This window comes from Diadema setosum, chromosome 3 (assembly GCF_964275005.1).
Source record: "Diadema setosum chromosome 3, eeDiaSeto1, whole genome shotgun sequence".
In the NCBI taxonomy this organism is placed as follows: Eukaryota; Metazoa; Echinodermata; class Echinoidea; order Diadematoida; family Diadematidae; genus Diadema; species Diadema setosum.
In genome coordinates, this window is record NC_092687.1 from 1,991,452 (window position 1) to 2,007,203 (window position 15,752).

Genomic DNA, 15,752 nt, shown 5'->3' on the forward strand with positions numbered 1-15,752 from the left:
AATACAACGAAACCAAAACAATCACAAACAAAGAGACTTTCAAGTCCCTTTTTTTTTGACCAAAAAATAGCCATAAAACAATAACAAAAAAGGCAATGAAGCTGTAGACCAAAACTGAAACAAATGCACAAGCAAAGTGACTTTCAAGCCCTTTTTTGATGAAAAACAAAAAACAAAACAAACACATGCAGATCATAACTATCTATCAAAAAAAAAAAAAAAAAAAAAAAAAAAAACACTCAAATTAGAGACATTCGAGACCTGTTTTGACCAAAAAAACAAAACAACAACAAACAAACAAACCCTAAACATGTAAAATTAAACTGTGGAAAAAAACCAAAATGAACATACAAACAAAGAAATGAAGAGACATACAAACCCTTATTAGGCTATACATAGTGGTTGAAAAAAAAATGCCCAGCAGACTGAATCCCTTGAAGCTCAAAAGGATAAAGGATATGAATTCCAGGATTATTGTGGATTGATTGAATGCAGAAATTATTAATAGAACACATCAGTGAATTTTGAGGAAAATCAGACATTCCGTTCAATTTTCACGTTACCATACTTGCCAACTAGTAAGATTTTATCAGATTCAGTAAGATTTTTTACGTTAAAAATAGCAAAATCAGATTTGCTGTCAGAGAAATCAGATTTTTAAAAAATATTTAGATATACCTTTCATGTGTATTTTCTGAAGATTTGACCGAAAGTAAGATTTTTAACTTCAGTTTGCATATAAAATAAGATTTTTGCAATCCATGAGTAAGATATTTCATCTTGAAATGCTGGCAGGTATGCGTTATTATTATCGCCAATTACGTCCAAATCATTGTTGTTATCATCATCATGTTGGGCACTGATTGAATAGCATCGCTTGTGCATTTGTTCAACGCCATCAATAAATGTGGTACATCATCACATTACCCGTATCAAGTGGGAGATGACATAGGAAGAAAAAGGCATACAAATATATATGTAAAGTCAACTTTAGCAACATAACCTTTACAATTTTTTTTTTTTTTTTTTGGGGGGGGGGGGGGGGAGGATCATTTTCCTTCAAATTCATGAAATTCTTCCATCGAGGTGTTTTTATTGTAACTGATTGATTTGTCATTCAGTTGGAAGCAGCGCTGATCAATTCAGCGCTTATTTATGTCAATGTAGGGCAATTTGTCAATCAGTTGCGACATTTTCCTTGTAACAAAGTGGACCAATATATATAAACCGATTATACTGATTTAAAGCTTTGCATCTAGGGAATTCATGTCTGCCAAAATCCAAAGAATTATTTTCCCCTAATTGTACGACTCTCATGATGACGCAGTGCAAACCATCTTTGTATTCCTGCCTTCCAGGTTGAACAACTGCCAACTCCCCCCCCCACTAAAAAAAAAAAATTCTAGACATTGTACCGCTTTTGTTATGAAGCATTACCAATTATGATCTTCGTATGCTTGCCATTCCAGATTGAACAACTGCCAGATCGTCAACGTGCCAGCGGATAGTGCCACCTTGTGGCAGGGCAAGAAGTTCAGCGAGTCCCAGATCCAGGAGGCCATTCGGTCCGTGGTGGCCGGCCAGAAGTACGGCGGCGGCTCCCTCGGCCAGACGGAGGGCATCCTTGGGGAAAAGGGCGAAGGCGGGTTCAGGTAAGAAGGAGACTTATGACAAGAATGAAACCTTTAGAGTGCTGTGTTGGCTGACTGGCACCAATGTCTCGGATCTAACTGCAATAAGCAAGGATTATATGATCTCATTGAGCACTGTGTTCAATCACACCTTTCTCTTTACATGGAATTATTGCCTAGGTTGGTTTGTCTGAGAGACGTGAAAACCCAGATGTAGTAGGAATATTGGGGGAAAAATGCTCATCGTAATGCTTGGCCAATTGTGGCACTAGGCAGATGTCTTTTTTTTTTTGCGGCAATAGAATTGTTATTCGACAAACAAAACTGGCATACTGATGGATACCATACAGATTTAGTTATTCTTTATCACCCTTTTTCTTCACACAGACACAAAAGTGGAAATTAGAGACATTCAAATCTGAGAATACGCAATTTTGACAAAAATGTTGCCCTGTGACTGTGTGATTCGCAAAACCTGTTTATGAGAACAAATTGAGAATACCCCAAAAATGAAAATAGGCGTACATACAACAAAATCCGCCAAGCCCGATAGACGTAGATGCCTGGATGTCAGTCACAGGAAATGGTGGCACTTGGCCGCACATTAATGCATATTTGAAAGTGAGGTAATTAATCATCAGCCTGACTTCTTAATGGAGTAATCTCCCTTACAAGAATTTTCACTTTCCTTTTCTATCTAATGGAGAAAGAGGGAGATTTCTGGGCTCAGCGAAAGGACGTCCAATGTAGGGCAACTTGTGCCACCTTCTAGACACCTCGATGGTTCTGAACATGAACAAGCTTAGTCGTACTTAGCATGCATGCTTAAAAAAAAGAGAGAGAGTAGATAATGGCTTGTTACATTGATTAGTTTCACAACCAAGCAAAAGGACAAAAAAAAAAGTCTGAAAAGGGTGAGAATTGCATGGCATGCCCTCATTAATGTGCACTGCTTCATATCATGGGTGATCATCAATATTGTGCTCTTTGATTTACATTGTATGTCTTAAAGGGACTGTACAGTACTGGTTGAGGTGGGGATTCAGATTTTGACATTCCTAAGTGAGATAATGAGAAACCTCTTTTGAAATATGAAAGAGCATGTAATTTTAAGGAGGATTCAATGTTTATTTGATGAAAATTGGTTTTCAAATGGCTGAGATATCCCCAAAAGTGATAATGATAAAAGGCGACAGGCCATGCCTTTTATTAGGATCTCTTTGTTTCACCTTGTTTTTGGATATCTCAGCCATTCCAAAACCGGTTTTCATCAAATAAACTTTTGATACCCCTTAGAATTGCACCCTCTTTGACATCTCATAGAGTGGTTTCTGAATATCTTGCAAAACGTTAAATGCTAAATCCTCACCTCGACCAGAACTGTACACACCCTTTAAACTTCTGCTTGCACTTTCGATGGCTCTTTTGTTGCCTCCTCACTTCCCGTAATCCTTCTGGGTTTCACCTTCATGAGTGTCCTATAATGGCTGCAGTATTTCCTCACCTGTCAAAGCTGCTTTTCTTGTACCGATCTTTTCGTTGATGAATGACTTTCATTTTCGGGCTTCTCTTGTTGTTACTTTTCATCTCCTATATCTTGTCTGTCAAACCTGTAAGCCTGTCTGATGTACTTTTCGTTCTGTCTATCTTTCTTTTCCTATCCCCGCTGCTCTCCTTTTACTTTCTTTTCATCTCTTCTTTATATTCACTTTTCTTTCATGTTCTTGTCATTTTTCTTGTAACCTCTCTTTCATTGCTCATTGCTGTGTCATCTTTATCTGATGTGCTTTTTGAAATCATATTTTGGCTATTTTCTCAAGTTTCACTTCCCCTTTCTTGTGGTATTCTCCTTTTATTCTTTTATTTTTGTTTTATCCTCATCATGTTTTACGATTCACTTAGCATTCTTTGTTGCCGTTTTCTTCCTTCTCCTCCTCCTCCTCCTCCTCTTCCCTTTGTGGGTTGTTCTGCTTCCTTCTTTTGTGCATGAAAAAATTCACTCCCCCATAAACTCTGCTATGTCACCCATTTGTTGTACTTTACCCATCCTGTATCTACAATGTATCCCCGATCTCTGGCATGCACTATCCTACCCCTAATGTCATTGCTTTGCTCTCCCCTGCGTGTGTGTATACTCGTGTGTAACCCTTGTGTGTGTGTGTGTTTGTGTGCTGCTAGGATTGGCATTCGCATGATGTGTGGTGACCCTTTCTCGCCAGACTTGGTCATGCCCTTCACCAGAACTCACCAGTGCAGTCTCACAAGCTTTGATAGGTACACCACTCTCTATTCTCTTTATCATGCAAGTCTCTCTCTCTCTCTAATGCTCTTTATCATTTTTTTTTTTTTTTTACTCATTGCTTGCATTATTTCCTATTTTGCTTTTTGTTTTAAATGATCCTTTCTCACATTGTAGTCTGTGTCATCAAAAATGTTGTTTAGGTACTCGTGATCTTCATTGAAGGAAAAAAAAAATTGCTCTCACTAGTGTTACTGTTGCATAGATTCACCTGTTATGTGTAGTTTCATGTAGGCAGTACAAGGTGAATGTGAAACATGAGCTCATAATGAGCATGTTAAAGCCATGTATCTGAAATTGAAACTTGGCCTTCTGTGTGGCCTCACAACCTCTGGCATTGGCAGAAGGAAACGAGTGACAAAAGAAGTATTCATTACTTGGATTTTAAATGCAATCAAATGAGCAAATAGCATCTGTCATCTGCCTTGATATCAGTGCAATATGCTGACGTTGTGACTTAGAAGTCATGCAGAATAAGATGAGTAATCTTGCTGTGAGGTTTTCTGTGTCAAACAGCACTCAAAGCGCACAAAGGGTTAATGTTACCTTCTGGAATTCAAGCGGAAGGCATACAAGTGTATACTGTAAATGCCCATTTTTTCGCGTGATTAATTTTTCACACTCTGCCGCTCAAAAAATTTCATGTGGAATCAACAATGCAGAATACAATTTGTATCCATGAGTCTTGCTTCGTAGTCGTGTCTGCAATTGCTGTATTCAAAAGTGGGCGAGTGATCTGCCATCTCCACGGCAACAACTTGTAGATGTTTACGAGTCATTATAATTCGAAATAATCACAAACCTTCTTAACCCTACAGTGCCGTGAGTACTGATTGTCACAGAATACCCCAAAGCATTGTACATACTGTCCAGAATCCCTGGTACGTAAGGGGTTAAATGAAAGGCTTCCTTGGTAGTTAATGTTACAGTGAAGGAGTGGAAAGCACTTGTGGCGGCTGTCAAAAGTCAAAGACAAGTGTAGTGAGCCCTCATCACTGTGTGGTGATTTACGATCCATGGTACCGATACGTGTTCAAAGTGTTTCGGTCATTGATAGATAGCTGGAGCGTCTCATGCACTCCTGAGGGAGACTCTCATGATAAGTGACCGCAAACCTTTACGACCTCTCGGTGCTACCGGTAATGGCTAGGATAAATGACCGCTCAAATGACATTCAACTCTCGATGGAGCGTTGCTCCTAATCCTGAGGAGTGGCGGAAATACCCCCCGAGAGTCTTCCACCGAAGAATGCCACTCTCTATTTCATTTTATTGTGACTAATGATGAATGGTACATCTATACTGTGTATCTCATGCCCATATCTTTATGTTCCTTTTTTCTTCCTTTCTGTTTGACTTGATGTTGGCAAACTTTGACAGAAATGCCAAAATATAAACTATTACAACAACAAAAAGGACCTTTGAAAATACATGTATTGACGTATGTTAAAATATACAGAACACACACACATTCTTTAGGATAAACTTTAATCTCTAGTTTTAAAAAAATGAAAGAAAATTATCAGCAAAGTCTATCTCATATGGAAAGGCCCAGTTCTTTACTGAACTGTCCAAATTTCTTCCTCTTTTGAGCTACCCGATATTCTATTTTGCCCTCTGAATTTTACCATAGAAATGAAGGTCTTAAAGTTGCTGTCCCTTATCTTGAAATTTATGTGAACCAAATTCCATCACCGTTCATAATACGGTAACCATATCCTAATCCCCATTCATTCTCTTTACACTACTCCCCCTACATTTGTACCTGCCCCCCATTGTCAAACAAATTTACATGTAATCTTCATCCCGTGTTTAACACCACATCTTTTTCTCCTCCCCTTCCCCCAACCCATCTCCCCTTTGGTTCCCCCCTCCCATTTTGCTAACCCCCCTCCCTCAACTCATCCCTACCTCCTCTTGGTCCCCTCCCCTCAACCCATTCCCTGCTCCCCACTTGGTTCCACCCCTCTTTTTGCTCGACCTCCTAACCCATCCCCTGTTCCCCACTTGGTCCCCACCCCTCTTTTTACCTGACCCCTCCATCAAACCCATCCCCTTCTCCCCACTTTGTCCACCCCACTTGGTCCCCGTTCCTTTTTTTTTTTACCCGACTCCTCACCCCCTCCCTCAATCCATTCCCTGTTGTTCCTTACTTGATTTCTGCTCAACCCATCCTCCTCCCACTCCCCTCTTGGTATCCCCCTCTTCCCCACCTCTACCTGCTTTGTGCTACCCACATCACCTCCTCCCCTCCAGAATCGGGCTGTCCATGATGTGCGGCGACCCCTTCCAGCCGGACCTCGTCCTCTCCCCGGTCACCAGCAACCTGTGTGTGGCCACGCCCAACCAAGAGAACAGCCTTAGCTGCCACATGTTCCTGGTGGACACCAAGTGCCGGGTGGAGTTCGAGGTGGCCTCCTACCACCGGTCCGGGCGTCTGCGGGAAGAGCAGGTGCACCATGGCTACATCCTGGTATACTACGCCCAGCGCAAGGCCTCTCGGGAGGTGCTCAGGTGGGCAGACTCATAAGTTCCTTCTTGAAATTTAATTATGATTTTTGTTTCTTTTATGTGACTGCTATGAAAGGAAAAGAAAAATTCTAGAAAGGAACCAATCATAGAGCCAATGGGTTTAAGTCCCTCCTCAAAGACTTTGTCTCCATTTGTTTTTCTGTCTGTTTTTAAAAAAATTTATTCAACCAGTTTTCAGGCTGGAGTGTGATATTTACTGGTCATTTGATGAATCATCTTGCAATCAGAAGGTGCTCTGATGGGTTGGGTCTTTAGTCACCCTCCTTTTCTTTATTTGTCTTTACTTGTTTTTGCTTTTCCATTTTCTGGACAGCGTATTAGGCAATGATCAGTTGGACTACATCTTGCTGGTTTTACCCCTCTTTAGGTGGTACCTCAAACAGGTGGAGCCCATTCCCACCCTGGTGGTGGCGGTCTGCGAGGACATCAACTCTGCAGCGGAGGGCATCACTGAGATCAACCGGCTGGTGGATGAGACGGAGACCGCCAAGCTCGTCACTGCCAACTGCTCCACCTTCAGGGACCAAAGTAGGAGCAGGGCGTGGTCTTAAACTACCAACATTTGAGTAGTAGTGATGGTGGAAGCAATACTAATGTGTGGTATTAGAGAGCAGTATTATGGAGCAGCTGTGATAGTAACAATAAAAGGGGTACTGATGTGGGGTAATGGTTGAAGCAGAAATGGTAATGGAAGTGGTAGTCAGAACAATAAAGGCGTGGTCTTAAACTTCTGAAATGCCAGTGGTACTCGTAGCAATACTAATGTGTGGTATTAGAGAGAGCAGTATTTGGGAGCAGCTGTGGTAATAACAATAAAAGGGGTACTGATGTGGGGTAGTGGTAGACGCAGAAATGGTAATGGTAGTGGTAGTAATAGTACTAGCAGCAGCTGTAGTAGTAACAGTACAAAGGGTACGGATGTGGGGTAATGGTAGAAGCAGAAATGGTATTGGTAGTGGTAGTCATCTAACAATCAAGCATGGACTTAAACTACAGAAATAGTAGAAGTGATGGTGGTAGTAATACTAATGTGTGGCATTAGAGAGAGCAGCATTAGGAAGCAGCTATGGTAGTAACAATAAAAGGGGTACTGATGTGGGGTAATGGTAATTGAAGTGGTAGTCAGAACAATAAAGGCGTGGTCTTAAACTGCAAAAATACTAGAAGTGAATACTAGAAGTGATGATGGTAGCAATGTTAATGTGTGGCATTAGAGAGAGAGCATTGTTTGGGGACAGCTGAAGTAGTAACAATGGAAGGGATAATAGTTTTAACAACAATCAGGATAACAGTAGTAGTAGAAGTGGTAGTAGTAGTATCAGTCAAAACAATAATAGTCATGCATTGTGTACTAGCAAGTAGCAGATACGGTAGTAAAGGTAATACAGTTCGACCTCGATTATCCGGCCTCCTTTTATCCGGAAATCTCTATTATCTGGACGCGTTCATGCAGTGAAGGACTTTTTTTTTCCATCCAGATATTGAGAAAAAACATTGACTTTAAACTCAATTAAAATTTCTACTAAACTCACACGATTTACCTACAATATTCCCGACAGAACTAACATAAATTCACACCACATTATCATCGTAAAAGTAGAGTTAGCAGTCATGATCTATCGGGACTACTATTTTGGGCAGGCTAGCATAGATTACACCACCGTTGCGGGGTACGCTAACTGCCTAGCTGCCAGTGCACTGGGACGGCAGCTTGGACGGCAGCTATATACATTAACATTGTGTCTCCCATATCCGGCCATTCGCTTATCGGGATGAGCGCCGGTCCCGACATGGCCGGATAATCGAGGTCGAACTGTAGTAGTTGAGGTGGTTATAGTAGTGGTTGTCAGGACAGTAATAGTTGTAGTGTTGCAAGTAGCAGGAATGACAGTAGAGGTAATGTAGTTGCGATTGTAGTAGTGTTGGTGGGACAGAAATAGTTGAAGTTGTAAATGGTAGTCATGATAGTAAAGGTAATTGTTGTAGCAGTGGAGGTTGTGATAATTACTACAACTCTAATGACTCTCACAGTTGTGTCAGATCATGCATTCAAATTTGTTTCTGTTTTATTCTTTTGTTGGATGTGGTAATGCCAGTAGTTTCAGTCCACCATTAGACTGCTGAATTATTTTTCTCTTTGGTGAGCATCCCTCCTAAATCAGAAATGGAAAAAGATTTACACTTCTTCTCCTTACAGTCATTCAGCTTGTAAGAGCATATCGTCGCTGGGGCGACAAGACCTCGTATCTACAAAATGTCAAATGTTCAGGAGAGCCAAAAAACATGGCGGCCAAAGCACTACAGCGAATGGGATAGCCGTTCCTTTGACGTGCCGTGGTGGCTTCGTTTTTGGAGTAAGACAGTTGAGATTTGGTCAGGACATTACTTAACCCATTATTTGACCATTAATCTGAAAAAGTCATTTTCACCAAAATTGCAGATACAAGGTCTTGTCACCCCAGCGACGAATGTATCTGTAGAATATACTGGGATTTTTAGTCACTGTTCCTTTACAGAAAGGATATTTTTATTATTTTTTTTTAATATTCTTACTGTTAGAATGGACATTTTTATGGCAAATTGCAACATACATGTAACTCTATTTACAAGTGAAAAGAATGACAAATAACAATTTCCTATCTTATCTATCCACCTATCCATCCATCCATCCATCTATCCATTTCTCTGTCCATCCATTTATCCATCCATCCACCCATCTCTTGTCGTCCCCCTCCACCCTTTCTCTCGCCCCCTTCACCATTTCTCTTGCCCCCCTCCACCATTTCTCTTGCCCCCTCCATCCTTTCTCTGGCCCCCTCCAGCCGTGATCTACAACAAGTTCTTGAAGGATGCCTTCGACAGGAGGCGAGAGACGGAGAAGGCATACAAGCTGGCCGACCCGGAGCCACAGTCGCCTGGCGACCGCCTCCCTATGTTACCCCCATCGCCTGCCCAGTAAGTGATGCCTTCCCAACCAGTCTCACAATCTTTGGTATTGAATGCAGCATCCTATCTGACAGAATGTATATACAGTCAAACCTGCCTTAGCATCCACCTGTCTATAGCGGTTACTTGTCTCTAGCAACCACCTGCCGTATGTGACCACTAAGGAAAATTCTCCCGCGGGAGAAAAGCCATGTAAAAGACCCTGCCTTTAGCATCTACCTGTCTATAACAGCTACTTTTTCGAGCATTGTAAAAGCGGATCAAATACTTTCATGTAAGTAATTTTTCATGCTCCACTGAATATGACAAGTTTCATGTTTTTTTTTAATTCCACGGAATGAAGACATGAACTACTAGAACATAGAATATCAAGCAAAAATACTTGCTTGCTTTTATTTCCTGTTTGTGTGAAATGCTTGAAAAGTTCAACACCGTGAAAATTTCCACTTTTACACTAGTTGTGCGATATACAGAGACGTAGTTTTACACTTATGACCTGCACTAATTATTGTTGTCTTTGCCTGTGTCTGTGTGTTTGTTCTCAGGGACGGTTCATTTGGTGGAGAAACGCCCACGACAGGTAATGAGCTCTCTATTCCCTTTTGCACCTTGCAGGATCGATCCCTTTTTCAGTCACAAAACGTCACTATTCAATATTCTGTCATCTAGAACAGAAATTGACATCATATGTCACAACCTTATATCTCTCATCATCTTGTGTGCATTTCCAGGCTATATCATCCCATGGCATCTTAGCAATCTATTACCTCGTAGTGTAGGAAGTGATTTTAATGGTAGCATTTGCCCTTCTGAGTATGGCATGACCTTTAACCTCAACTTCCGGTTTCATGTCTTCTTCCATTTGCTATACATAAACTACTGCATCTTCTTCCTTCTTGTCTCAGCAACATCCTTTATTTAGGTAGAGATGAGTGGTGGACATCTGTGTGTGTGTGTTCATGAAAGTTTCTGCCCATTGCTTGCCTTAATCTGGTGTAGTCTGATCCAGTTTGATCCGGTTTAGACCAGCCCTACCTTCTTATGCATTGTGAAGTTTTTGCCCATTGCCTGCCTCGATCTGGTTTGGTCTGATCCGGTTTGAGCCAGTTTAGACCAGCCCTACATCTTCCTATGTATTGTGAAGTTTCTGCCCATTCCCTGCCTTGATCCGGTTCGGTCTGATCCAGTATGGTCCGGATTAGACCAGCCCTATATCCTGATGTCCATTGTGAATTTCCCATTTTGCCCCCAGAATGCACAGGGATGGACCTTGAAATGTTGCAATTTCTATTTTTCTTCTAGTGGTGTTTTTCCTAGCATAACCGTGTGGAAATGTGGATGTTTCTGTTCATTGCTTGTTTCTTTAACATCTCTTTTTATTCTGCTTATATGCAAATGGAGAGGAAAATAGATTTGTACATAGATAGATATTGTAACATATAGTATATATGAACTGAAAATGGTGTAAAGTTGAGCTTCTACTCTAAATAGTGAATATGAGAGTTAATGAAAAAAGTTGACTGTTTGCTAACCCATTATTTTACCAAGTACAGTGGGTTTGGATTGATAGGACAATGACAGCATTGAATTGAATTGAACTAAAAAACTTTATTCAGTAAAAACAGTCAAACATACCAGCCAATTGGCTTAACTGCGTTCAACATACATGTACAAAGCAAACAGTCAAAATGAAATGAGAAAATAGACACTCACCAAAAAGGAAAGCTGTGAATAAAACGGTTGTATTATAAACAGCTGTTTACAAACTGTGAAGTGATTTCAATAATGTCCGTACTAAGATATAACCATGGGTTGGGGAATGCAACTATTATAGTAATGCATACAGTCATGTACATGTAAGTTATTCACCGTAATTACTTGTCTCATCATGCGTATTAGACGTGTAGCAAGTCCTCTTATCTCTCAGCCGTGTGCTAGGTATCGCAGTGTGCATTGGATATTGTGATTGCATATCATGTGAACTGTCATATGAAGCTGTAGTCAACCCACAATGTGTGGTGTTTTTTGAGAAACCCCTCCCCTTATGGTGTGTTAACATTGAAGTGTATATAATTGGTTTGTTCAAGGCCCAGTCTTACACTTGTACCTGAGACCAAGTATTCTAATTTTCTGTTTAAATGTTGGTACATCAGATTGTAAAAGTGTCGTGCAGGCATCAACATGAGTGAGAAAAGGTCTACTAACAGGATTTTGAGTATGTGGGACTGTGAAATGCAAAGAACATCATGCATGGCAGGAGAATTGTACAGTGTACATTATAGATCACATTGCTACCATTGTAAGTCATACATTATACATGACCTTACAAGTCATTGCATAATACATGGATTTGATTCCAAAAAGTTTCCTTGAGGATTTGATATTGTGATGTGGAATACCTTTTGGTGCAGTTCGCTTTTACTCTTTTTTGTGGTCCAACACGTGGGGGAATTGAGCTTTGCTATTAAAATGGGTATTGCCTTTCATAAAGTCATAAGAGCTATGTGGGCAGAAGTGCACAAACGCGAAATATTTCATGACATAGAAATCTTTTTCATGCATTTTGTATTCTTTGTCCCCTGTGCAAAAATCAAAACGTGCAAAGATTTTGTTTTGTATTTCATTTTCTTTTGATGTACGTGCAGATAATTAACTATCAGTGTTGCAACTGATAAATTTGAAGGCTATCAGTAGTTGACTTGTGTATATTTGGACATTCACTGGAATTGAATATATGTAAATCTTGTCTTGCAAGATCTAATGCGAAAAAAAAGAAGCTACATGTATATCTCTGTGAAAATTTTCATGTTTACAGTACTGTATTTGTGCACAACATGTGGGTAGGTGTACATTGTATGATGTGTGATGGAGACTTTTGAGCTTGAAGTAGCCCCGGTGAAGTAAAATGAGAATGGATGATCGGTCTTGCTTCAAGTATCTCGCTCTCTCATCTGCTTCAGGTTGTGGGGAAATATCAGATTATGGTTTTCATGCCAGCAAGGGAAAGACGAAAAATGAAAAATGGGAAGAAAATTGCTAACGATTTCCTCTCTCGTTTTCCCCCTCTTTTTTTCCTTTCTTCACATTTTTCCTTCCCGTTATACCCGTTCCATTCCACTCAAATCCTCCTCGATTCCCTCGTAACATCGCATGCCGCTTTCTCTGTGGGCATTGGTCCTTGATGTGCTACGATGTGCATTCATTTCAATGTCGTGGACTCTGTAATACATTTGTTCATGAATATTGCCTTCCCCTCCTCTACGTGTGTGGCCATATTACACCTTGTGTGTAAACATCTGTACACCGATGTTGCATTTCTTAATTGGTGTTGACACATTATGTTCGGTGATAACATTTCTTCACCTGTCTTACTGTGTGTACATATATTGGTCTGACTCATTTGTATGTGACTTACATGTATCTGTATGCACCCAACCTTTCTACACTGTGTATAATGTGGTGTTTTCTCTGTTGGTATTACATGCCTTCCTTTGGTGTTTGTGTACTTCTTTGTGTGTTGGTGTTTGCAAATACACGTGTACTCCATCACAAATGTAATGTTTTGATTCTAATTTCAAACGCTCTACTCTTACTTTCAAGTTTACCTCCTGTATTGTGTGCATATCACTGCTCACATTTGATATTGCCCTGAAAATGATCACTCTTCAATTTGTTCAAATTTCTTCTTCTGCTTTTGATTAAATTTGTACTTTCAATTCATCACATTATATATTATGGATGATGCAAGTGATGTTATAACTACTTTTTTCAATTATGGAAAACTGCTGTTATGTTCCAACCAATATCTTTGCACTTGGTACACATGGTTGCCACGGATGATGTTACAATATTGCGCCATCCCTTATTTTGCATTATGTTTTAACCTTTCCGTTGACCTGATTTAATATGCATGAAATTGATTTGGAAAATCGTACAATGGCTGTTTGTTACGCATCATGCCAACAAACTCCTCGAAACTCCCCTGCCCCCGCCCCCTACCCCGCCCCCGCCCCCTACCCCGCCCCCATCTTCCTTGGAACCCTGCTCGAAACACCAAAAATAATAAACAACCCCGAAACACCAGGATTTACTCCAGAGTTTGTTCCCCGTAATCGGTCGGTGTCGAGCGAGGCAGTGGTGCACGACTCGCTGGTGAAACCCAGCGAGATTCGCAACAGGGTCCGACTCCAGCAGTCCCACTTTTCCAGCAGAGGTACACGTCCGGTGTAACGAGCAAGCCCGGAAGAGCACTTGCTCTTTTGTTATTTACACTATACACAGAACACTGTACATTGTACAGTGTATACTGCAGCGGGACTGCTTGTTTGTATTACACCAAAAACTACACCTTATGCAGGATAGTTTACACTATACACTGCAGTTAAAGTGTAGATGTAAGCACAATATGCCCTTTGTACTTGAATCCATACCTTCTTCTCAGGTTGAGGATTACTACACCAAATTCTAATGATTTTGGCTGGTGTTTATGACGAGCGTATGACATTTGCAGAGGGTGGATAAGTTTGGCATGAAAAGCACAAAAGACCAAATATGAAAAATGTTATGAAATGATGCATAGTTCCCCATTTCAGCCATGTTGTAGTGAATATTGTATTCTTCCTTCAAACTGTATACACGCAAGTTTTTGGATTTTAACATGTATATCCTTTGACAATATTATTGAATTGTGCCAGGCTATGAAATTTGCCCATTTCTGTAAGGTTTGTATCCATAAGTGGATTCCATTGTCCTCATGTATCTTGTTGCTAAGTCAGGCAAGTCATGAATAGGTTTGAACACTGTCCTGTCCACCCTTATCATTAATGGCTGCTTGAAAGCCTGAACAATTTATTTGAACTGTCTATTTGCTATAAGGGAGTTCACGGCTGCGATTTGCGCATACATGTGCAAAATAAAGGTCAAATGAGAATGTTTGTGTATTTGCCATTGACTTTCAAACAAAAAGAATCCTCAGGTAAATGAGGATTTGGAATGTTAAGTTGTGTGTTTCACCTTGTTAGAACGCACAGGTAAAAGTGATTCATCAATAATGTTTAACAAAAGCTTGTTTGGATGTACATGTACATGTATGCTGCGGATAATTCAGAGGTTCACAAGAAATGGCCTTTTGTTGTTTTCGTTGTATTCTGTTTGAAATTTCGTTGTAGCATTTCAAGATTTATGCAAAAGGAGCTGCATAGAAAAGTGCTCATCATGATATAGTAGAATAAATTGTGTATTTGCATGCTGACTTACATATTCTCCTCGTGAAAGATTTTTTTTTCTTGTGGTTGAATTGTTCATTTCAATCTGTTGGGTTTTACAGCTGCTTTCTTTTTTCTACTCTGCTTGTTCCCTCTCGCTTCCTTTTTTGTTTCATTCCTGCTCAAAAATTTGATTTTGCATCGCGAGCAGGAAGTGACGATGTCTACGAAGACATTCGATCCGACTTTTCGACGCCGGGCCGGAGAAATAGCGCTCGGACCAGCAGTGAAGGTGAGGCCCTGTCTAGCATTTTTGCACCGCTTTCGAAGTGAAATTCCACCTCATGCTCAAATTTGCCTGTGATAAATAGAGTTTTGTTTTGTTTGTGTGTTTTTTTTAGAAAAAGAGTCAGATACTCAACGTGTTAGAGGTGTCATTAAAATGAGACACTTAATAAGAAAGTTATGGAATGCTAAACTTTGACATATTTTCATGAAATGTAATGTTAGGAATAATTTGTAGGCAGTGATGGTGTTATCACCTTTAAATAGAAGTCTGCCATGCACCTCGACATACAATCTCATGAAATAATTCTCTTCTTGATTTTAACATGGAATCAAATCAGAATGAGTTACATGTACGTACATGTACATTCTTGCCATCAGATCTTTTCAGTCTTGAAATAACCTGGCAATAAATGGCTCTCCTGGGTAATCATTCTCAGTGGAATTATTGACAAAAAAAAAAAAAAATGATTTACATGCACGTTCCATGAGCTTTTAAAGCAAACCATTGTTTCATGAACGTTGTTAGTCACTACATTTAGCGTGGGAAGAACACCTGTTGTTTGGGTGGAGGATCGCCCTAGATTGAAGATTATGATTAAGTATTTTGGGTAGATTTAAATACAGTCTGTCAAAGTTAGCCGACCAGTTTAAGAATAGAAAGTCGATATTCATGTTACTGTACATGATTGTATGAAGGTTTCTTCAGTTCATTGCATGGACGTATTCTGTTCTTCAAAACCGCAATGCCCCAGAGCCTGTGGGCCACTCAGCGAAAAGACGCTGCCTTTATTTGCAAGTGTGGTTCTTAGCCATCATCCATAACAAATACATAGAGTGTGCTGTGATATTGCGA

The 15,752-nt window shown here is 40.2% G+C and overlaps 1 protein-coding gene across 1 annotated transcript in view; it reads left to right on the forward strand.

Moving 5' to 3' along the window:
- LOC140226524 (rho GTPase-activating protein 5-like) overlaps positions 1-13,637 on the forward strand; it is a 30,885-nt gene extending 17,248 nt beyond the window's left edge. The window contains exons 11-16 of the mRNA XM_072306975.1: positions 1,470-1,652; positions 6,186-6,443; positions 6,829-6,989; positions 9,284-9,416; positions 9,953-9,987; positions 13,492-13,637. Of these exons, the coding sequence (XP_072163076.1) occupies positions 1,470-1,652; positions 6,186-6,443; positions 6,829-6,989; positions 9,284-9,416; positions 9,953-9,987; positions 13,492-13,637 (916 nt within the window). The remainder of the gene's footprint in view (positions 1-1,469; positions 1,653-6,185; positions 6,444-6,828; positions 6,990-9,283; positions 9,417-9,952; positions 9,988-13,491) is intronic.
- Positions 13,638-15,752: the final 2,115 nt, after the last annotated feature.